General features: G+C 37.5%; 1 protein-coding gene and 1 pseudogene across 1 annotated transcript in view; one reads left to right on the top strand and one right to left on the bottom strand.

Moving 5' to 3' along the window:
* LOC103968015 overlaps positions 1–15,508 on the top strand; it is a 38,585-nt gene extending 23,077 nt beyond the window's left edge. The window contains exon 3 of the mRNA XM_048579163.1: positions 15,158–15,508. Coding sequence (XP_048435120.1) covers positions 15,158–15,359 — 202 coding nt within the window. The 3' untranslated portion in view covers positions 15,360–15,508. The remainder of the gene's footprint in view (positions 1–15,157) is intronic.
* LOC125474912 lies at positions 1,709–5,433 on the bottom strand (annotated as a pseudogene).
* Positions 15,509–20,114: the final 4,606 nt, after the last annotated feature.

Below are 20,114 nucleotides of genomic sequence, written 5' to 3'. Positions count from 1 at the left end.
CAACATGATTTATGACACACCCTGATCCAGAATGTCCACTAGGACTCCGAATCGAGCTGTGCTGGCTGACATCTGAAAGGTGACGAAGCTATAAAGTGTAATGATGTGGAAAGTGTGAATAAATTTAAACCTAAGAGTGCCTAAATACCAGAGTGCGGTGGTGAGCGGGAATGAACCCATTTACACGTGACGTCAGAGCATAAGTAAAGTACAGTAGAGTAGATAAGGATTATACCCTTAGAAGTAACTGCCTATACTGAGACTTGCTAAGAATCCTCGTCAATACAAACTTTCAGCAACTAAAATCTAGAAGGGTGCAAAACAGAAAATGTGAGTGGGCAAAGACAGTTTTTGAAAACACATTTCTCTTTTTAAACATAATAACCCCTCACTGTAAAACCCGTATAATTTCCCAGAAAATAGTAATACATACCTATGTAGAAATCATGCTCGAGAATAGTGAAAACCAATTATATGCCACGTCAAGTATCTCAGCAATAAAATAAGTAAGCCAGGTGAAATAAATCAATGTAACTGATATGTCAGTCGGAGTCACCTAACGTGACCTGTACGGCTAAGCCTATAGTTCATCTACTAATTCCTGCACATGAGTCAGAACCACCTAATGTGGTCTGTACGACAGGCTAGGTGTAAATAAGTACGCTCAAGTGCTATGGTAACGTGAAGGCTGTGCGACGAATCGCAGGTCATCTACGAGTCGGAACCACCTAATCTGGTCTGTACAACAGGCTGACACCTGACTTGGATCCAAGTTGAGTGTGCGGTGCGGGAGGTGAACGATCATGTGAAGGCTAGGCCCTAGCCACAGGCGAAGCACTAACACCGGGGTGCAGGATAATGAGCATTAAATGCATCTAAACATAACCATACTCACCGTTATCACTATCATCGTGATATACTCACTGTCCAAGCAAACCTCAAACTGAGGACAATACTATTTTTATTATCCTGTTTCTTAATTCGACAGTGTACCAAATGCTTCACTAAGTCAGTCCACCTTAATCTATGTTAAGTTGGTCCAACTTAATCTCTGAAACCAGTCCAGTGCAACAAACACATCATAATAGACTAAATGGAACAATCCAATAACGAAAATTCACTATTATTGTGCCCAAAGCCCCATTTATTAGCCAAGTAATCTGGTATAATATTTGAACTTTCAGTAGATCATCACTTTCATCCACGTACAACTCTATGTTAAAGACTACCATTCACTTTCATGCAAAGTTCAGAATAAAGTAAAGCACCTCTACATGTCTCATGCCATGCATCTACCAAAACAATATTCGTATATTGAAGGTGAAAATTAGTGTTTTTTGTTCAAACAATTTTAATATCAAGTATAAGCAACAACTACAAACCGGAACGGCCGATTGAGTCTGGTTAATTCTGTTCGTGTTTTAATCCGACTATTGTTCTATAGAAAGAAGTCACATGCAGTTGGTGGAAACACATTTTGGTCAAATTAGAAGTGTTACTGAAATGCACATAAAAAAGAAATGGTCGTGTATTATTCATTAGCTTTTATAACGAAAGCCAATTTGTCCTTATTAAACACACATTTATAAAATTTAGAGATGAACTTGAGACAAAAAAAGGTCGGACCAAGTGGAAACACCTCAAAAGTTTGAGACAATTATGAAATTCACCCTTATACTAATACAATCAGGAAAGACAGTAACATTACAACTCTGTCTTATCTGATCTCGTAATTTTTATATTAATCAGAAACTTGATCATGATGCAATGTTCTTAGGGCAGAAGTGCATGAAGAGCAAAGCCAACACAGCTGACTTAACTATAGTGGCCATTGGAATCCCATATTTACCCTTCCCAAACAAACCTTTAACAAATGGCCAAAAACATAGCACCACCCACACGCTACACATCATCTCCCCGATGCCCGCCCCATTCACCCCAAAAGCCGGTGGTTGCAAACCCAACGCGGCTGTGGCCAGAGCTGTGAATTGGAGAAATAAGAGGGCTGTGGCTGTTACAAATATTGGAGACTCATCAAAAGTAAACCTACCAGCATTAACATCATAAGTAGCTTCTTGGTCGCTAGAAGAGGAATATTGCTCCCTTTGTGTGACTTCAAATTTCACCTCAGATATGCCCAAAAGCTTAAATACCACAGTTACAAGTCCAAATAATGATGCAGTTAAAGTGGTTATTTTGCTCCATGGTCCCACTGTCAATTGGTTCCACCAAGCCCTAATTGATCAGCCAGAATCAACTTAGGAATGTAGTGTATATAAGTGTTTAATGAGAAACAAAGCAGCAAATATTATTAGAGCCGGTTCTTCGACCTGCAAAGCAAAAATCAACCGAGTTTGAGTAGGGACACCAAATTTCATTTCTAAAAGAATGTGATATTATTTAATTGATATTTAAATTATTATTTACTTTAAATACTGTCACACTATTTGGTGACAGATTAATTTGAAGTGTAGACTTCGAAATTCAATCATTAACAATGTTTAAACCAAACTTAGTATGATAGAATCTAAAAGCAAATGTTATTGGTGATCTAAAAAAATCTTCATGCTTGCGTCGGGTGATTATTTTGAAATTTAATAACAATTCCAAACTAAAAACACATTATAATTAGGCGATGACCCTGTTTACCTTGGGCAAGAAATGTGAGTTGGTAATAATACAGTAGGCTGGCAGAAGAGCATAGCATAGATCAGGAACGGAGAGTAGTCCCCAAATTAGTATCCGCAAGTAAGCCAAGCACTGCCTAGACTCAAGCTTGGCATAGAGGGTGGCAAAGATGGGACAATTTTTGCTGAACAAAATTTCTAGCAGCCCTGTGATCCATCTCTTCCTCTGGACCAACATAACATGAGTAGTTGAGGGTCCAGTGCCCAGAAACCCTGGTAGTTCTGGCATACATAAGATAGACTTCCACCCTCTTGCATGGATCATCCCAGTTAGGACATCTTCTAATACCGACCCATAAACCCAACCCACCTGAAAACCGGTCGGCCCAACTAACAATGTCAAAACATCTCCAAAGCTTGTTAAACTCTTTATTTTTCAATTAGGGGAGACCTCTTCTAATTAACATCGGAAAGAAAATATTGTTCGTTAACTTTTTGCCCCATAATGTATCATCTTCGTACTCAGAACCAGCAACTTGGTATGCTATCTCGACCGCACAGGAAAGGTCATCCAGTTGATCAATATTTTCCTCTAATAAAATCTGAGTTGCTGATCGGATGAGCTCTGAAGAATTTCCAAAGCATTCTTTGTTTAGTCTCTCACTCATCAAGTTCCCTTTTAAAAATCATTAATAAGTTGATTAATCACTAATAACTGATTATTTATGTTCAATAGTACACATTATCTACATCTTGGATGTTAAGATACCTTCATTATCTGTTAGAGATAAACCATAGATAACTTTACGTCCGTGAAAACATCATGTCCCTGCATAGATAGGTCCTTGGAGCCTAGCTAACCCAGGCCAAATTTTCTACAAAAAGTTAAAAGCCTTCTACATTAATTAACGAGGTCCATGTACGCCAATCCGCCATAGCGAGAAAAACTTAGCTACCCCATGTTTGTATCTCAAATTCTATCACTAAGAGATATGAACACGTGACATGCAAATTTTTCTTGTCAAATTGGAGTAACTGTAAACTAACATACGCACTTTTATAGCCTCAACCATGTTACTTCCAAATGGATCATCTTTCAGAGTGTCGTAGAACATTTGGGGAAACTGAACAAATGCACCTTCTTTTTCATGCTTGAAACCAAGCAGTAGGCACATTGCGTGAAGAACGATCGTTGGATTGTTGGCATACATGTCGCAGTCCATGTTCAACATAAATAGAGCATTTGTCATAACACCAGAGACCCTCGTCTATGTACATAAAATTAATTCAAAAAATTTGTGACTATATGTACAACCATGGACATTACACTAGCTAATTAAGCCCAAGTATAACAGTAATATACTAATTTTACAAATATATTTAGAAAGAGAAATGGTAACATTTTTTTTGGTCAAGCAAATAATTCTCACCAAAGCGTTCATAATGCCAACGTTATAATGATGTGAGTGATTTGGATGTTTCTCCCTGGCTACGTAAACCAAATGTGGCAGACCATTAGAGATCCTCTCTTTGGCATCCCATATCACCTGTACAAAAATTAATTAAAATTAATGATAAAGTTTATTTAGGTTTCATTAGTAAAATCTTAAAGGATGGTTGCAGAATGTAAAAAGTCGGTCAACCACATTATTAATCGGTCAACAAACTGTGTAGCATAAATAATTAGAAAATCCGAATGAGCTATTATATGTTTGCCACTCCACAAAGATCATCATGCATATAAATGTATCTTTACGGATGATACTGAATTTATTGGGAGGTTTTTTTCTTGTAGTGTGAATTACCAAACATAAAAATAAAAACCTTGATTATAGTGGGATGGTTCCGGCTGTCTATGCGAGCAAAATCCAGTCTCTAGAAAAAACAAGAGGTGCCAAATTTTGGACAGCATCTTCAATTTTTTTGCAGAGCTTTTCATACTCATCCTACAAGATTAAAATAGATACATCATACATATATAAAAATTCAAATAAGCATATAGAAGGCCAAATTCTACCTTCATTTTTGTCCATTCTTGATGGAATCCTGATGGATTCTAACTTGACAGAATGGGATTGTTAGAGAAGTATCTGAATGGTGCTCTAACTTGAACATGGTACTTTTTGCAAAAGGGTACCCAAAGCTTAGCAAATTTTGAGGCTTCAATGAGAGTGTACAGAGTGACAGGTGAACACCCATCATCTGATACATAGCAAGCTAGCTTGTGAGTTGGATAATCAACGGCTAGAAGAGAGAACACTGTGTTCACAGTAATGATAGGTGGCTCTAGCTTTGCATCAGCTGTTGTCACAAACATGTCCACCGGAGGAAGCTCCGAAACGCTAATTACGTATTAAGCATACACAATAAGACATTAATCAACATGTTAATTACCATAAGAACCCTTTTTTTTTTTTTTTTTTTTTTTTTTTTTTTTTGGTTCAATTGGCATAAGCGAAGGTTAAAGAATTATGCGAGCAGAACTACACATGAACATACGTAAATTAATTATATTTAAAAGTACTAAAAAGGACATGCATGACATACTGTTGCAAGAGGTTGTGAGAGTTTGTTTTTATTCAACAGGAGTCCATTGGATGATGAGAATAAGAACCCAATTGAAAGCAAACCAAGACTCACACGTGAAGGCAAGAAGCCAGACAAAACCATGGTCTCTGAGAGAGAGGAGACGATAAACAAGGACACAGACGAAGAGGAACAGAATTGCAATTTCTAGGGTTTTCTGCAGTGCATTGATTTTAAGGGCAGTTTTTTCACAAAGAAGAAGAGATTGAGGATTTGCCATTAGCTAGGTAATGATAAGAACGTGTACTATGTGGATAGAATTCAGGTCCAAGGCGGTTTACATACACACACACACACACACACACACACATATATATAGATGGTCGGCGCCAGCATCAATCATTGTAGAAATTATATGTCTATCTCGATATATGTTGTCCGCCTCTATATCTCGGCTTTCGGTGAAGTGGTAGTCCTAATTTTATTTGAACTACAAGAATAATTGATGACCATAAGAGTTATTCAAACGGGATGGAAACAGGTTTTAGGTTGGTGTAAGCTAGCTCATCATACCCTTAATTGCCATAAGATTTTACCGTTTTGTCTTGAAAATTTCCTGACTAGACTATGCAAATTAAAATTAGAAATTATTCACCTTCTAAATTTGTTTACATATACACTCTGAACGAACTGTTCATGTGCATTACAGACTGTACATCCACACATGGTTGCGTCCCCATTCTTCTTGGTACTTTTCAAGTTAAAATTGTCTACGTAAGCTTGAAACAAATGTTAGGTCTTTAGTCCAAATACATTGTTCATCTGAAATAACATCGTGAATTTTTTTTAAGAAGAAAATGACACTGATTTAATTAAGTATAGCAAGATGTTGTAGCATATTTTATGGTTTCTTGCTTGTAGATGATGATAAAGATTGAAGCTTTGATTGTTTTAGTTTGCTAAATCTGTTTTACCAGCTTTTTCTAGCCGCCCAACAGCTTAATGATGTTGAAAATTCTTTTCCTGATTCGACGCTATTTATGTTAATATATAGTGCATGGAAAACTAAAATGCTTGAAGCTGTGGTTTTGAGATTATGCAGAGATGTAGAAATAGTACATTGTATAAGATTTGTATCAACATCTACTTAGTAGTTAGTACTCAATATTAAGCATATTGATGCACAAAATCGGCGAAGACTTTAGTACATCAGAAAGTGTCAAGTTTATGACATTTACTAGGTTGCTTTGGTCATTAGTGTGGATAAGTATGTAAATGAATAGAGACAAGGAAGCAAATAACACAAGATGTACGTGGTTCACCCAGATTGTCTACGTCCACGGAGTAGAGGAGTTCTCATTAGTTGTGAAGGGTTTACACAAATACATAGGTTCAAACGCTCTTTTTGTGAGTTCTAGTGAATAGTTTAGTACAAATGACGTTAGAGATTATTGTGCGAGAATGATCCCCTTTTATAGAAGAGAGTTTCTAGCTTTGTTCTGACATTGACATGTGTCGTGTTGTGATTGGCCTCTGATATCGACACTTGTTGGCTGTGATTGGCCTCTGATACCAACATGTGTCGTGTTGTTATTGGCCTCCTGGTTGGAGTAAAAGTCTTGTGGGTCGTTGACGGTATGCTGTTGATCGGTGCTTAGTAGTTTCGGGATTGGTCAAGTATGGTACAAACAGTGCTCCCCTAAGTTCCTGAGTGAGGGAAGCTCCTCGGTTGGGGACTGGCAAGATCCAAGCTATTGAGTAATCATGAAACTTCCAAGTACCGAAATGTGGTGTCGCCTTCACTTGTCTTCTTTGTCCTGTAAGTAGATGTGGTATCTTCTCTTGAAAGTACTTTTCCTTCATCCAGGAGTGGTATCTTTGGTTGGCGTTGACGCACAAGGTAATGTATCATTTTCATTTGAAGCTTACTTGTAGTTTCGGGTTTGGTCAAGTGCGATACAAACCATATAGTAGGAGTCCCCCAAATCTATAAGCTAGGAGATCTGCCGAATGAGGTGACAAACAAGGTAAGCAATCAAGGTTTCAAGCAAATAGTCTCAGATCGGTAGGTTGATCTTGGGTTCCGGCTGATTGTACTCATTCTCCCTATCTCTCATTCAGCAATAAGGATAAAGAGAAGAAACAGGGAGAAGAGATGATATGAGGTACTCTTGTTTTTGGAGAAAATAGACGAATCGGCACGTGCTTTGTTGTACTTGACTTTCCACAGGTGTATTCTTGAACTGGGTTGGAGGGTTTTCTGGTTTCCTTAAAAGGAGCAAGCCGACTCCAGAATTTAAGGGTCAAAACAAGTCCGTCAGACCTGTAGTATGTTTGATCCTGATGATATGGGATACTTTTGCTGTTTGACAAAGTAGTAGATATGGTATGGCGAAGCTTTGTTCTTCGACAACGGTGCTAGCAAAAGGCTGTTGAGACTTCTCGATCTCTTCAATTAGAGTAATGATGCCGAGCTTGGATTTGACTTAGACTCTTCCGTCTGGATTGTGTGGTTCCATAAGAAGGGTGTCGTGCTGTAGTGATCTGTTCTAACTCGCCATTGAACCTTCTGCTTCAATATTTTGTATAGCAGAAATGGTGCGCAACCTTTGCATTTAAATGGTCATTCAGAGCATTACTTCTCAATGACTCATCCATGCTTGGTAGCTTCAGTGTAAAGAGCCAATATCATACCAACTGTTCTGAAATATTTGCCGAAGGAATTCATGACATTAACAACAATTGAGGATGAGTACTCAAGAGCAATGCTAGGCAAGTGACCAGGCAAAGGTTCCGGGCAATCAGTTCTAGGTCGGAAGTTTGATTTCAGGTTCCGACTGATTGAATTCTTTCTCCTTGTTCCGCAGGTAAGAGCAGGGGCAAAGAAAAAGACAGGGAAAAAGCATGATATGGGATACTCTTGCTTTCAACCCTGATGATATTAGATATTCTTGCTTTGATGTGTCTGGTTGGCATGGGTATTATCAAAGGAGAAGAAAATGGAGTATTTCGAGAGGCTAGATTGGGAGTGCCATTTCGGTTGTGGGGAAGGGTTGAGTATTTTTTTTATATTTGGCAGGTCTACCTAGCTGTGGAGGATGTAGGTCGACATATATAGGAATTGTCCCAACAGCGAGTGGTAATGCTATTCCTTTACCTTTCTCGGTCAAAGCAATGTAGTAGTCGCTGCAACGTTCACGTGTTTTAACTTTGTCAGAGCACTTTGAAAAAGTGGTATGTGGTATCCAAAAAACTGATGTTACGTGTGAGGATTGTGGACAAATTTTATCCAATGAAATCTGACTTCTCGAAGTTCGGGGAGCGGTGCCTTTTCGATTTCTGAGCAGGCAATCTTGTTAGGGATATGGTTCTCGAGATTCGGAGAGCGGTTCCTCCTCGATTTCTGTGCAAGCAATCCTGTTGGGAGTGTTTTCTCAGATGTGAAGAAAGGTTGGGCATTTTTGCAAGTTTGCTTTGGGAGCACAGAGGTTAACACACATAAGGATTTTCCAATAATCAAACAGTGGTGCTATTCCTTTATCCTTGTGGGTAATAGTAGGGTAACTGGGCTTTCAACATTTACCTGTCTTAACTTTGTCAGAGTTCTTTGACAAAGTTGTCCTTGGTGTCCGAGGAACTGATGTCGCGTGTGAAGATTGCTAATAAATTTTAATTCAGGAAATCCACTTCTCGAAATTTGGAGTGTGGTGCCTCTTCGATTTTTGAACAAGCAACCCTGTTGAAGATCTGGCTCTTTCTTTTATAGGAGCACCAATTAAGTTCAAGGAGTACGTTCAGAAAGTTATTGCTTGTAGGAATTTTTCCCTTATTTTCGTACTTTTGAGACTTACTGTACCTCATTTTTTTCTTCATTTTTCTAAGAATGTCTGGCCCTTCCGACCGTCGTTTGGACTTGAATGTTGTAGGAGAGGTAGCCACGTCTCCTCAGGATAACATATGGTGCCCATCCTTTTTATCTCCTACTGGTCCCCTAACTACTGGGGACTTTGTGATGAAGAATGATATGACCGCTGCGTTGGTGGCTAAGAATCTTCTCACTCCCAAAGACAACAAACTACTTTCCAAACGATCCGATGAGTTGGTTGTTAAGGATTCTCTGGCTTTCAGTGTTCAGTATGCAGGTTCTGTGTCTAATATGGCCCAACGCCTATTTGCTCGAACCCGCAAAGTTGAATCGTTGGCAGCTGAAGTGCTAAGTCTCAAATAGGAGATCAAAGGGCTTAAGCACGAAAATAGACAGTTGCACATGCTCGCACATAGCTATTCTACAACCATGAAGAGAAAGCTTGACCAGTTACAGGAATCTGAGGGTCAGATTTTAAATGATCATCAGAGGTTTGTGAGTTTGTTCTAAAGGCATTTATTGCCTTTGTCCTCTGAGGCTGTACCACATACTGAAACTCCAAATGATCAACTTTTAGTGCCTCCTCTTTCTGGGGTTCTACCCAGTACTGAGGCTCCAAATAATCACCCTTCGGTGCTTCCTATTTCTAGGGCTTTATCGAGTGTTGAGACTTCTCCTGAGCAGCCTTTGTGAAGACGCCCTCCTGTTTGTTTGTTTTGATTCATGTGTATGCACGTATTTGTAATTTATCGAAGATATCAATAAATAAGCTTTACTTCATTTAACGTGTTGTGTTAAATACACTAAGGTATCCTTCACTAAGTTCTTTGAATTTTTTTTATTTTGTTGAAGTTTGCATGTTGAAACTTCGTGGATGGACCTTGTAGGTTGAAGTAGTACTCCCTTAATTTCTTAAGTGAGGAAAACTTCTCGGTTGGGGACTTGAAAAATCCAAGGCATTGAGTAGTCGTGAAATTTCTAAGTACCAAGGTGTAGTGGTATATGGTAGGATTCCCCCAAGTCTCCGGTCGTGGGAGGTGTCTTGCTAGTAGGCAATTTTCCAAACAAAACTTCACTATTTTCCTTTTTAAGTGGTTGCCCAAAATTCCTCATTCGTATATATTTGGTACGAAAATTGTTTATGCCCAAAGAAAAGAAGACCTAGGCTCATCTTTCTTTCTTTTCTTTTTTTTTTCTTTTTTTTTTTTTTTGAATTTTCGAATTTTTGAATTTTGGAAAATGTTTTTTTTTTTTTTGAATTTCCGATTTTTTGAATTTTCGAAAATGTTTTTATTTTTTTGGGTGAAGCTTTGATGTTGAAGTTTTGTAGGTGAAGTTTTGGTGTTAAAGCTTTGTAGGTGAAGCTTTTGTGTTGAACCTTTGTAGGTGAAGCTTTTGTGTTGAAGCTTTGTTGGGCATCATAAATTGATTTTGCTTCACACTATCTTAATTAAGAGTGTGTAAAGCTTTTGAGAATTGTAGTTTCTCTCCATTGATGAAGCTTTGTTTGATGTTGAAACTTTGTAGGTGAAGCTTTTGTGTTAAAGCTTTGTTGGGCACCATAAATTGATTTTGCTTCACACTATCTTGATTAAGAGTGTGTGAGGCTTTTGACATTTGTTGTTACCCTTTACTTGTTGAAGCTTTTGTTGGCACCATAAGTTGGTTTTGCTTCACACTATTTTGATCAAGAGTGTGTGAGGCTTTTGACATTTGTTGTTGCCCTTTACTTGTTGAAGCTTTTGTTGGCACCATAAGTTGGTTTTGCTTCACACTATCTTGATCAAGAGTGTGTGAGGCTTTTGACATTTGCTGTTGCCCTTCACTTGTTGAAGCTTTTGTTGGCACCATAAGTTGGTTTTGCTTCACCCTATCTTGATAAAGAGTGTGTGAAGCTTTTGAGAGTTGTAGTTATCCTCCATTTATTAAAGTTGTTGAATTTCCCAATTTCCTTTTTCTTTTTTTTTTTTTTTTTTTTGGTTGGAAAAATTAGAAATTTGAAAATGTGGGAGAGACAACATATACAAATTTTGTGGAAGAGAGACAACATATACAAATTTTGTTTCCACACTGTTGAGCAAGAGATTGTGATGTAAGCCACACCTTGTAGTAGTCGAAGGTTTGAATGAACCATATAAATTGAATTTGCTTCTAACAGTCTTGATCAAGAGTGTGTGAAGCTTTTTGCGAGTTGTAGTGTTTGCATTGTTATAGAGTAGAAATGTCTGAAGCAGATGTAAGAGGACTGAAGAGCTTGATCTTCGTATACCATGCACTGAAGCTGTTGTTGGCTTGTAAAAAGACTTTATTGGTGATTATAACTCTTGTTACGCATAAGTACTCACCTGGTTGAGTTGTAAAGCTTGAGGGTTTTTGATTATTTGTGAATGCTATGAGTTCACATGTACAAGTTGTACCACTCGTCTTCTGGTTGGTGGAATGAATGGTGAGTTGCTTTCATCACTTGGTTAGTGATACGAGTGTGAGTTCCTTTATCACATTTCATCACATTTGATCACCTGGTTGGTGGCACAAAGATGAGTTCATTCTTCACTTGGTTGGTGGCATGAGTGGCAAGTTACCAAATGATATTAGAGTACAGGTTGTACATTTTATCACCTGATTGGTGGCATGAAGGAGAGTACAGGTTGTACATTTCATCACCTCGTTGGTGGCATGAAGATGTGTTCTATCTTCACATTTCGTCACTTGGTTGTTAAGAATAAAGGTAAGGTGTCGAGGCACATTGTAGCAAGTGTCGAATGATACAAAGTGTGTTGAACCTTTTCGAAGCACAGTTGGCTTATGGTTGGTGGCCTTCAACATTAGGTATTATTATGGGAGGATGATCCCCTTTTATAGAAAAGAGTTTCTAGCTTTGTTCTAACATTAACACGTGTCGTGTTGTGATTGGCCTCTGATATCGACACATGTTGCGCTGTGATTGGCCTCTGATATCGACATGTGTCGTGTTGTGATTGGCCTCCTGGTTGGAGGAAAAGTCTTGTGGGTCCTTAACGGTATAATGTTGATCGGTGCTTAGTAGTTTTGGGATTGGTCAAGTATAGTACAAACAAAGCAGATCACACTTGAAATTAAAGATGGTAATGGTTCGGTCTGATGACGGAAATGCCATATTTATCCCCATAACCATGAAAATTAACAATAGCCATCCGCAAATTAACCATCGAGTATTCTACATAACCATACCCACTAGGTAATGAATTTCTCATTGGTTAACGGTTATACCCTTCTTTGTAAATACAAAAAAAAAAAAAATATATATATATATATATTCATTCAATTAGCGCATGATAATTTAGTAAATATTCATTTAGTCATTAAATATTTGATATATAAAATGATTTAATGAATGGATCTTGTGGAGCATAAAAATTAAAGCTAAATATTGATAATGTTAGCTGATCTTTAATATCTCCCATAAGTATTATTGAATTCTTATAGATTTTAATTCATATCAGAACTTTTTAACTTTCTCACAACATGCAACTCACACAATACAATTTTTGTATTCACAAGGTAATAGATTGGGTGAATAATAACTATACGTGTGTGTGTATTATTTATTACTTTAATATTATATATAATTATATTATATATTATTCGGTTCAGATTCGGGAACGGATACGAATTGGGAATCCCTATAATCATATCTAGAACCATAAATAGAATAATATTCATTGTTTTTCCCCTACCCAAAATATATCCGAATTTTCATATCCAAATCCAATCATATAGACGGTTATCCTCAATTATCGAATATGACGGTTAGAATTGTCATCCCTAAACCATATCATGTAAGTGGGAAATTATAGTTTTGTCTGCCCATCGTTTGTTTGCTAGAAATGAGGTTTATTTGTCCTCTCGTTAACATAGAGACTTTGAAATTAATTTTGTGGGGCTTCTTGAATACTCAGCAAAGTTAGAGACTTTGGTTTGCAGGAGATCGTGTTTGATAAATATCAACAATCAATGACAAATTTATACATACTACTAAATAATAAATGCAAATAAATAATTTAATAGAGTAAGAACAAAACGAAATAATGTTAAACAAATAAACTAATGATCGAGGCTTGTATACCATAATGTCCTTGAAACAGAATTTCATCTCTACTTTGTGCTTGTAATTCTACGAACATCTGCTTCACCATGATTCAACGATCTAAGTCAAGATTCCACAACCGAGAAACTAGACTTCTGGCGAATTTCTTTGTGGTTCTCTCAGTAAGAAGGTTTGGGATTGTAGAAAATGAATTTGATTTTTCTGTGTTTTAAATGCCATGCAGATGAATATATATATATATATATATATATATATATATATATAATTGAGTTATGGTTATTCATAATATGTATGAATATGGGATGTGTCTTTTGAGAGACATATTTTCAGACGGATATTATAAATATGGAATGTGTCTTTTGGGAGACATATTCTTAGATGGATATCGTTCTTTCATCGCTTCAGACTTCATCTGAAAAGATGAGTCTGTTAAATTAAAATTAAATCTGAAATTAATTAATTAAAAATAATTAATGAATTAACGGATTTAATTATAAGAGTTGGTACCCAAGGCTCATCTTTTGATAATTAATTATTATATATTTATTATATATTTCTACTCAAAATTTCCAACTGACAGTGAATTTACATGTTGAAGCAAATGAATTAAACTGAGCACAGAATGCGCGGAAGGATGAGTTGTCTGTTTGATCTCTTAAATCTTGAAATAAAATGGACCTCTAAGCCAGCGAAAATTGAGACTGATCTCCCAAATGAGACCACCAATCTGCCCAAATTACCAGATTTAGCTGGAGTCAATCTCGACAACTTTGTCTTTGAAGGAAAGAGAGACGGTGCTTGAAGTAATTCTGAAGAGCTGTTCGGGTCTAGCACACAGATTGTAAAGAGTTTCCAAGGTCATGAAACTCTTAGGTTGTTTGAGAATGTAAAGCCTTTTGAGACAGTTGTGCAAACTACTGAAGGAGAGAGTGGTGATTCTGGTTGGGCAGCAAGTTTTCAGTTTTTTGCTTCTGAATCACTTCCTCAACCTTCTGGAAACCCTTCCCCTAGCTTCTGAAATCCTTCCTCTAGCTTCTGAAAACCTTCCTCAAGCTTCTGAAATCCTTCCTCGAGCATCTGAAAACCTCCCTCAAGCTTCTGAAAGCTTTCCCCAAGAATCAAAATCCCTTGACCTCTTTTTGGGGTCCACGGTGGATCTTTCTGCCCACATAGGCACGGTATTTGGATCTGTGGTGGACTCAACGAATGAAAAATCAAACCATAGTGTGAACGGGTCTGCATCCAAGTCGTCCGACTGGTTTCAAGATGATCTGTTGGGCGTTTCCAACTCTGGGTTTTCTGGAGGGCCTGAACGGTTGGAAATCCTTGCTGAGGTGAAGGGTGGAATAGCTGAAAATGTGAGTAACTCTTTTCCTGATGGTGTCGATTGGGTTCAAGACAACAAATTGCAGATCACTAGCAACAAGGATCTTGATAATAAGACTACCGAGGAGAATGATGATTTATTTGATGCTTGGAATGGTTTCCCAAGCTCAAGCAATGCACCAAATCTTGTTGATAGTTCTGTAAAACAAAGTAGTGTCGATTGGGTTCGAGACAACCAATTGCAGACCACCAGCAACAAGGCTCTTTTTCATAAGACTACTGATGCGGGTGATGATTCATTCGATGCTTGGAATGATTTTCCTAGCTCGAAAAATGCATCAAATCTTGCGAATAATTCTGTAAAACAAAGTATTAATCAGACGACATCCGTTGACCACACTTCAGAAACAAATTTGTTTGGCACTAGCAACTCGGGTGACTTGGATTTTGGTAGCTTTTTGCAACCAGATTTCTCAGCAGGAGCATTTAACAGTTCCAACAGTTCAACTGTAGTGGATAGAGTGCAGCTAGAGCCTTCTGTATTAAACAGGTGCGTATATAAGCCAACGTTTCTCGGTGCTATTATAGCTGCAGAATCCTGTTTCGAATCACCGTGGAATCCTAATTTGCGGTTTTCAATAATGTAATACGTGAAGCGTCATGGAAAATGCTTGTGCTTGTTCTTTAAAGAACATATGTTAACTCCTTTTTCTGTTGCGTGTTTAGGTTGGGTGATGCAAGCATTAACGATGGAAAAAAATCTGAAGATGTGGTGGAGGGCGGAGATGTTTCCATCGTAAGGGCAGGGTCAAAATCTGACGATGTGGAGAGAATAATGTCACAGATGCATGATCTCTCGTTCATGCTCGAAAGCACCCTTTCAATCCCTCCCAAGCAAGACGGAGTAGATCCGCCCTCTAAAGATTGAGACGTAATTTATTTATGTGTTTTTATCATGCAATGTTTGTTGTGCATCATGTAATTCTAGTTTTATATGTTCCATGTGTTCGCAATTTTGTAGTTTATTCTTTATAATCTTATGTAGAAATCAAAGAAATATACTAGAAGTTCTTTCTACACGGCGATCGGAATGCCTGTGATCGGACGGTATGTGCATTTTAACCAAAAGGCAGCGAGTGCAGAAAGAATTGAAGAAGAATATGAAATTTTACACACAAAAACAAACAGAGTTGGGAAGGCGGGGTCTGTAGGACAACCGTGTGACCACTCCAAGCATCACAGGGCTATTAGTCACGCTCTGATCGCACGGTCATGGTTCAGAGCAACTCCACTGTGGTGGATTGCTCGGGGGACAGGCCAGAGAAAAGAGCCCGAGGCCCTGTGGATTCGCTCTAGCGTGAAGGAGCCCGAGTGGAGGTGGAGGCCCGAGCTCCGGGCCTGTGAAGAATTGCTAGCCCGAGTGGATGTGACGCCAGGGCTGACGTTAGCCCGGTGTCAGGCCCTTTTTTCATTTTTTTCTGTCAGGCCCACTTGCGCGTAGAGGTGCGTCGCCCGACATATTTTCAAAAAAATCAGCCCACTTTTCAGACTAAAATGTTACCGTTGGGAAGCCACGTGGCTTCCCACGGTGCGTTCGATCTCAACGGCTCTTTAAAATGGGTTGTCCGATATGCAACTATAATTAAAAAAAAAATTCTTATTTAATATCAACCGTTCGATTTGAAATCGACGGTTGATATTAATCTGCTTTATAAATAAAAATAAATAAAAGAAAAAATAGTTTTAAAATTAAGAAAAGTTACCGTTGTGACACGTGACACAATCTGGAGTGTTGGAATTCAAATTTTTTTTATATCCAACGGCAGAGATTAATTAGTTGAATAAAAATTTAAAAAAAAAATTGTAAAAAATTAGAAAAAAAAATTGAAATTTTTTTAAAAAAAATTGTTTTTACTTTTCTATAAATACCTTCTCATTATCATCTATCTCACACCACAATTTCATATTTTCTCAATTACTTTCAATCACATTCCTTTCTTTCTCTCAAAGTTTCAATCCATTTTTTTCAACAAAATGACTATTGATATAGTTACGAATTGATCGCTTTTTGAAGATGTTGCGTTGTATACTAGCTGGGTTGAAGTTACTCATAGTTCGCTTACGGGTAATGAGATGCAGCTGCGAGAAATGTAGAGTCTTATTCATACCAATTATCTTGAGAAAATTGGTGGGAAAAGAATCAAAGAATCGATGTTCAGTTGTTGAAAATTAATACTCGAAGTGAGGAAAATTACTCGGAGAGATACCTTGACACAAGCTAGCATTAATATTCAAAGTGAGGAAAATTACTCGGATCAGGTAACAATATATTATTTATTTGTTTGTACTATACCCAAATTTATATTATAATTATTTGTTTGTATTATTTAATAATACTTCGGATAATGACACATGGTGCAACGAGAACGATTAAAAATCTTATCCGAAATTACAATTAAAATTATTTTGTATTATTTTATAAATAAATAAAAAAATTACTAATATTTTATTACATATTGTCAGGGCTATTGAAGTGCAACAGTAGAGATGCAAAAGGCGATTATTGTTTATTAAAGGCAGTTACTGTTCACTAAGTGGATAATATAGTGTATTGCCTGGAGGAAGGTTTCACACGCTAGAGTTGCTCTCAAGTAAGATAAGAATAATGAGTACGAAAATGACTATATAAAGGCTGTTCTGGTTCCGCGCAGCGTCGATGCGGGACTGATGCTGTTGTGCTTTGTATATTTTTGCTGCTCACAAGTCACAACTATCTGCCAAGGTTGTGCCTTCAATTCAACCACATTGAAGCAACTACTATAAAAAAAAATATAAAAAAAAATCAAGGATTCCAATTCAGAAAAGAGTATACCTATTGATAAAGCTGTAAGGAAGATTATGGTGGGTTTGGAAGCAGAGGAAATGAGAAGTAGAGCTTGGGAACTTGCAGAGCAGGCAAAGAGGGCTATTGAAAAAGGAGGATCATCACATTCTGATTTGAATGCCCTAATTGAAAGTGTTGAAATCCCGTGGTTAAAATGTTGGAGCACACATTTGGATGAGGCTTTGCTTATGAAAATTTTAGATGTCTTTTTAATCAAAATGGTCCCTCGGATTAGTATAAGTTTTTAATTTGGTCCATATCAATGAAAATCAATAAATGTAGTCTTTGTGTTTGAATTTCCACCACCAATATGATCATTCCATTATGTTTCCGATATAACTCTGTTTGTTTGCTGATCTAACATATATATGGGACTATAAACCCAATAAAGCGGTGCCACATGAATTATACAAAACAATTAATTCTTTTAAACAATTTAAGGAGGTGTAGTCCAATTGGAATTTGAGAGAATTTTAATAGACTTCAAAATCCTAATGTAGTCAACTAAATGATTTTTAGAATCCATGAAAATCTTGGTGTAGTCCGTCGAGATTTTAATGGTCATTTTTGAAGTTCATCCAAATGTAGGTGTAATAAAAAGTTAAAGAATTTGTAGGATTTCATTAAATTGTGAATTTTGTGGGATTTGAGAGCAAGAATTGTATATAACCAAGATAAAATAGAATCCTACTCAAACCTTAATATTTCAAATCCATGGACCTCTTTGAATGTCTGACCTCTCTTCCTTTTACTGCCTGATAGCGACTTTCTTTGTTTGATCTTTTTACTTCATCTCTAAAAATTTACCTTCAATTTTCGTTGATGGGCCGCATCACTTATGAATAGAAATGATGTTGGGTTGCATAATTTCTCATATCTAGTGGTGTTGTTGGGTCACAATTTTCACATCTTTTTTTTTTTTTTTTTTTTTTCCACGCAGCACTCATTTTTTGTTCTTTTTTCCACTTACCCTTTTGAGATTTTTTCTGAGTTTTTTCTAGTCACAGTGGCCCTTTGATGACCGCTGTTGTTTGTGCACGTGTATTATATGTGAATTTATTAACTGTGCACGTGTATTATATGTGAATTTATTAACTATGCATGTGAGTGTGATTAGGAGAGTTATTTAATCTAATTCTCAACTCTTTCTTCTCCAATCCAATTTATGAGATTCATATCCGTCAATTAATGAAAATAAAATAAGTCAAGATTAAAAAACAAAAAAAACATTTTATTCTCTTCTCCCTCCGTTTTGGTTTTGGCAAGATGATTAAGAGTATATTTCTCTTTTGTTCAGTTTATGCTAAGATTCGTCATCTAAATTTACATTAAATGTATCCAAACTTACTTAAATTTAGAGCTCGTTTGTGTGGATGCAAATTTTCGGCTTCTTCGTTTTTGACAAAATTGCACCTATAAAAAATTAACACCTCAAATCAAGACCAAGAGCCCACGAAGATTTTTTGTGGGCGCCCCGGGGGGGGGGGGGTGGAGGGGGGGCTTTGGCCAAAGAACCTCCAATGCTAAATTTAGAATTTTGACTGAAAAGTGTTTAGAGAATTTAGAGAATTTTGCAAGAAGATTCAATTTAGGTTTTTGGAGAAAATGGGGTGGTCTTTATAGGGGTGTGGCTGGCCCCTTTGGGAGAGATGGGAACCAGCCACTTTAGTAGTTTTTCTAGTGTAATTTACAATTAATTAGCTAATTAATAAATTAATTGAGTGATAAATCAATTAATTAGCTAATTAATATAATTTAGGATAAATAATTTGGGAGTTATTTTGTGAGGAAGATTTGATGAGGATGGATGAAATAGATTTTGAATAAATTCCTATTTTGACCACTTTTGACCTTGATTGAGTCATGATTGTCCATTGCTTGCACGTAGAAGCTTCGATGTGTCTTGAAGGTAATTTTGTCTTTTTTACCCAAGAGTCCACGTGTCACCTCTATAATTTTCTTGATGATTTTTGATTCCACAAATGCCCCCACACCTGCTGGGTTGCAGGAAATGGCAGCAGGTGTAGAGATCTCCAACTTTGATGCAGATTCTCACTTAAACTTGGAATTAGATTCTTCTAGGAAAGGGAAGTAAATCGCCTCTAAAGCCTATTTAAGCCTACCTTAAGTAAGGGATTAAATCAACTTCAGAGGGCAATTATTTATCCCTACAAGAAAAAGATAAAACTAGAGGCTCTTTGTTCCCCCTCTCTTAGCACTCTTCTTTGCTTGGCTGTGTAAAAAACCGTCTTCCGTTGATTTCTTTGTCTTCTTCACGCTGCACCAACTTAAGAAAAGCTTAATTCTCCTTGTCTTCTTCTTGGGTGGTGCTGCCACGGGGTAGCTGTCGGGGTGGTGCTGCACGTCGACTGGTAAGGGCCAAAAGTCGGCTTGGCATAGGCCAAAGAGGTGGTGTGGTAGGGGACATTGCTTGTGCTACTCGGCTTGATTGAAGCCAAGGACTGGCTCGGCATGGGCTGAGGAAGTGGCATGGAATGGGCCACAGTTTGGATTGCTTGCCAAAAATGAGGAAACTGCTTGAGTTTGATTTCTCAGCTGCCGTAGATGGAGCAATCAAGGATGCCGCTGCCAAGATCAGAGCTGTTGAAGATAAAGTATCGGATGAACGAATCGTTGGGTGTAAAGTGGCTGTTGCCCCTCTGACCATTTGTTGCTTAGTAGGTCTTCAAACATTCAATCTTTTGAGCTATGTGGCCTTCTCACACTGAAGAGCATACCTAGATGGGTGTCAAGGAATTAGTTTACCCTCTTACACTGGAAATCAATTAGTTTGTCTTT

The sequence above is a fragment of a genome, unplaced genomic scaffold, assembly GCF_019419815.1.
Source record: "Pyrus x bretschneideri cultivar Hongxiangsu unplaced genomic scaffold, Pyrus_bretschneideri_v1 Contig13, whole genome shotgun sequence".
Taxonomy (NCBI): domain Eukaryota; kingdom Viridiplantae; phylum Streptophyta; class Magnoliopsida; order Rosales; family Rosaceae; genus Pyrus; species Pyrus x bretschneideri.
The sequence above is the reverse complement of the archived record's forward strand: the minus strand, read 5'-3'. Positions and strand labels throughout refer to the sequence as shown.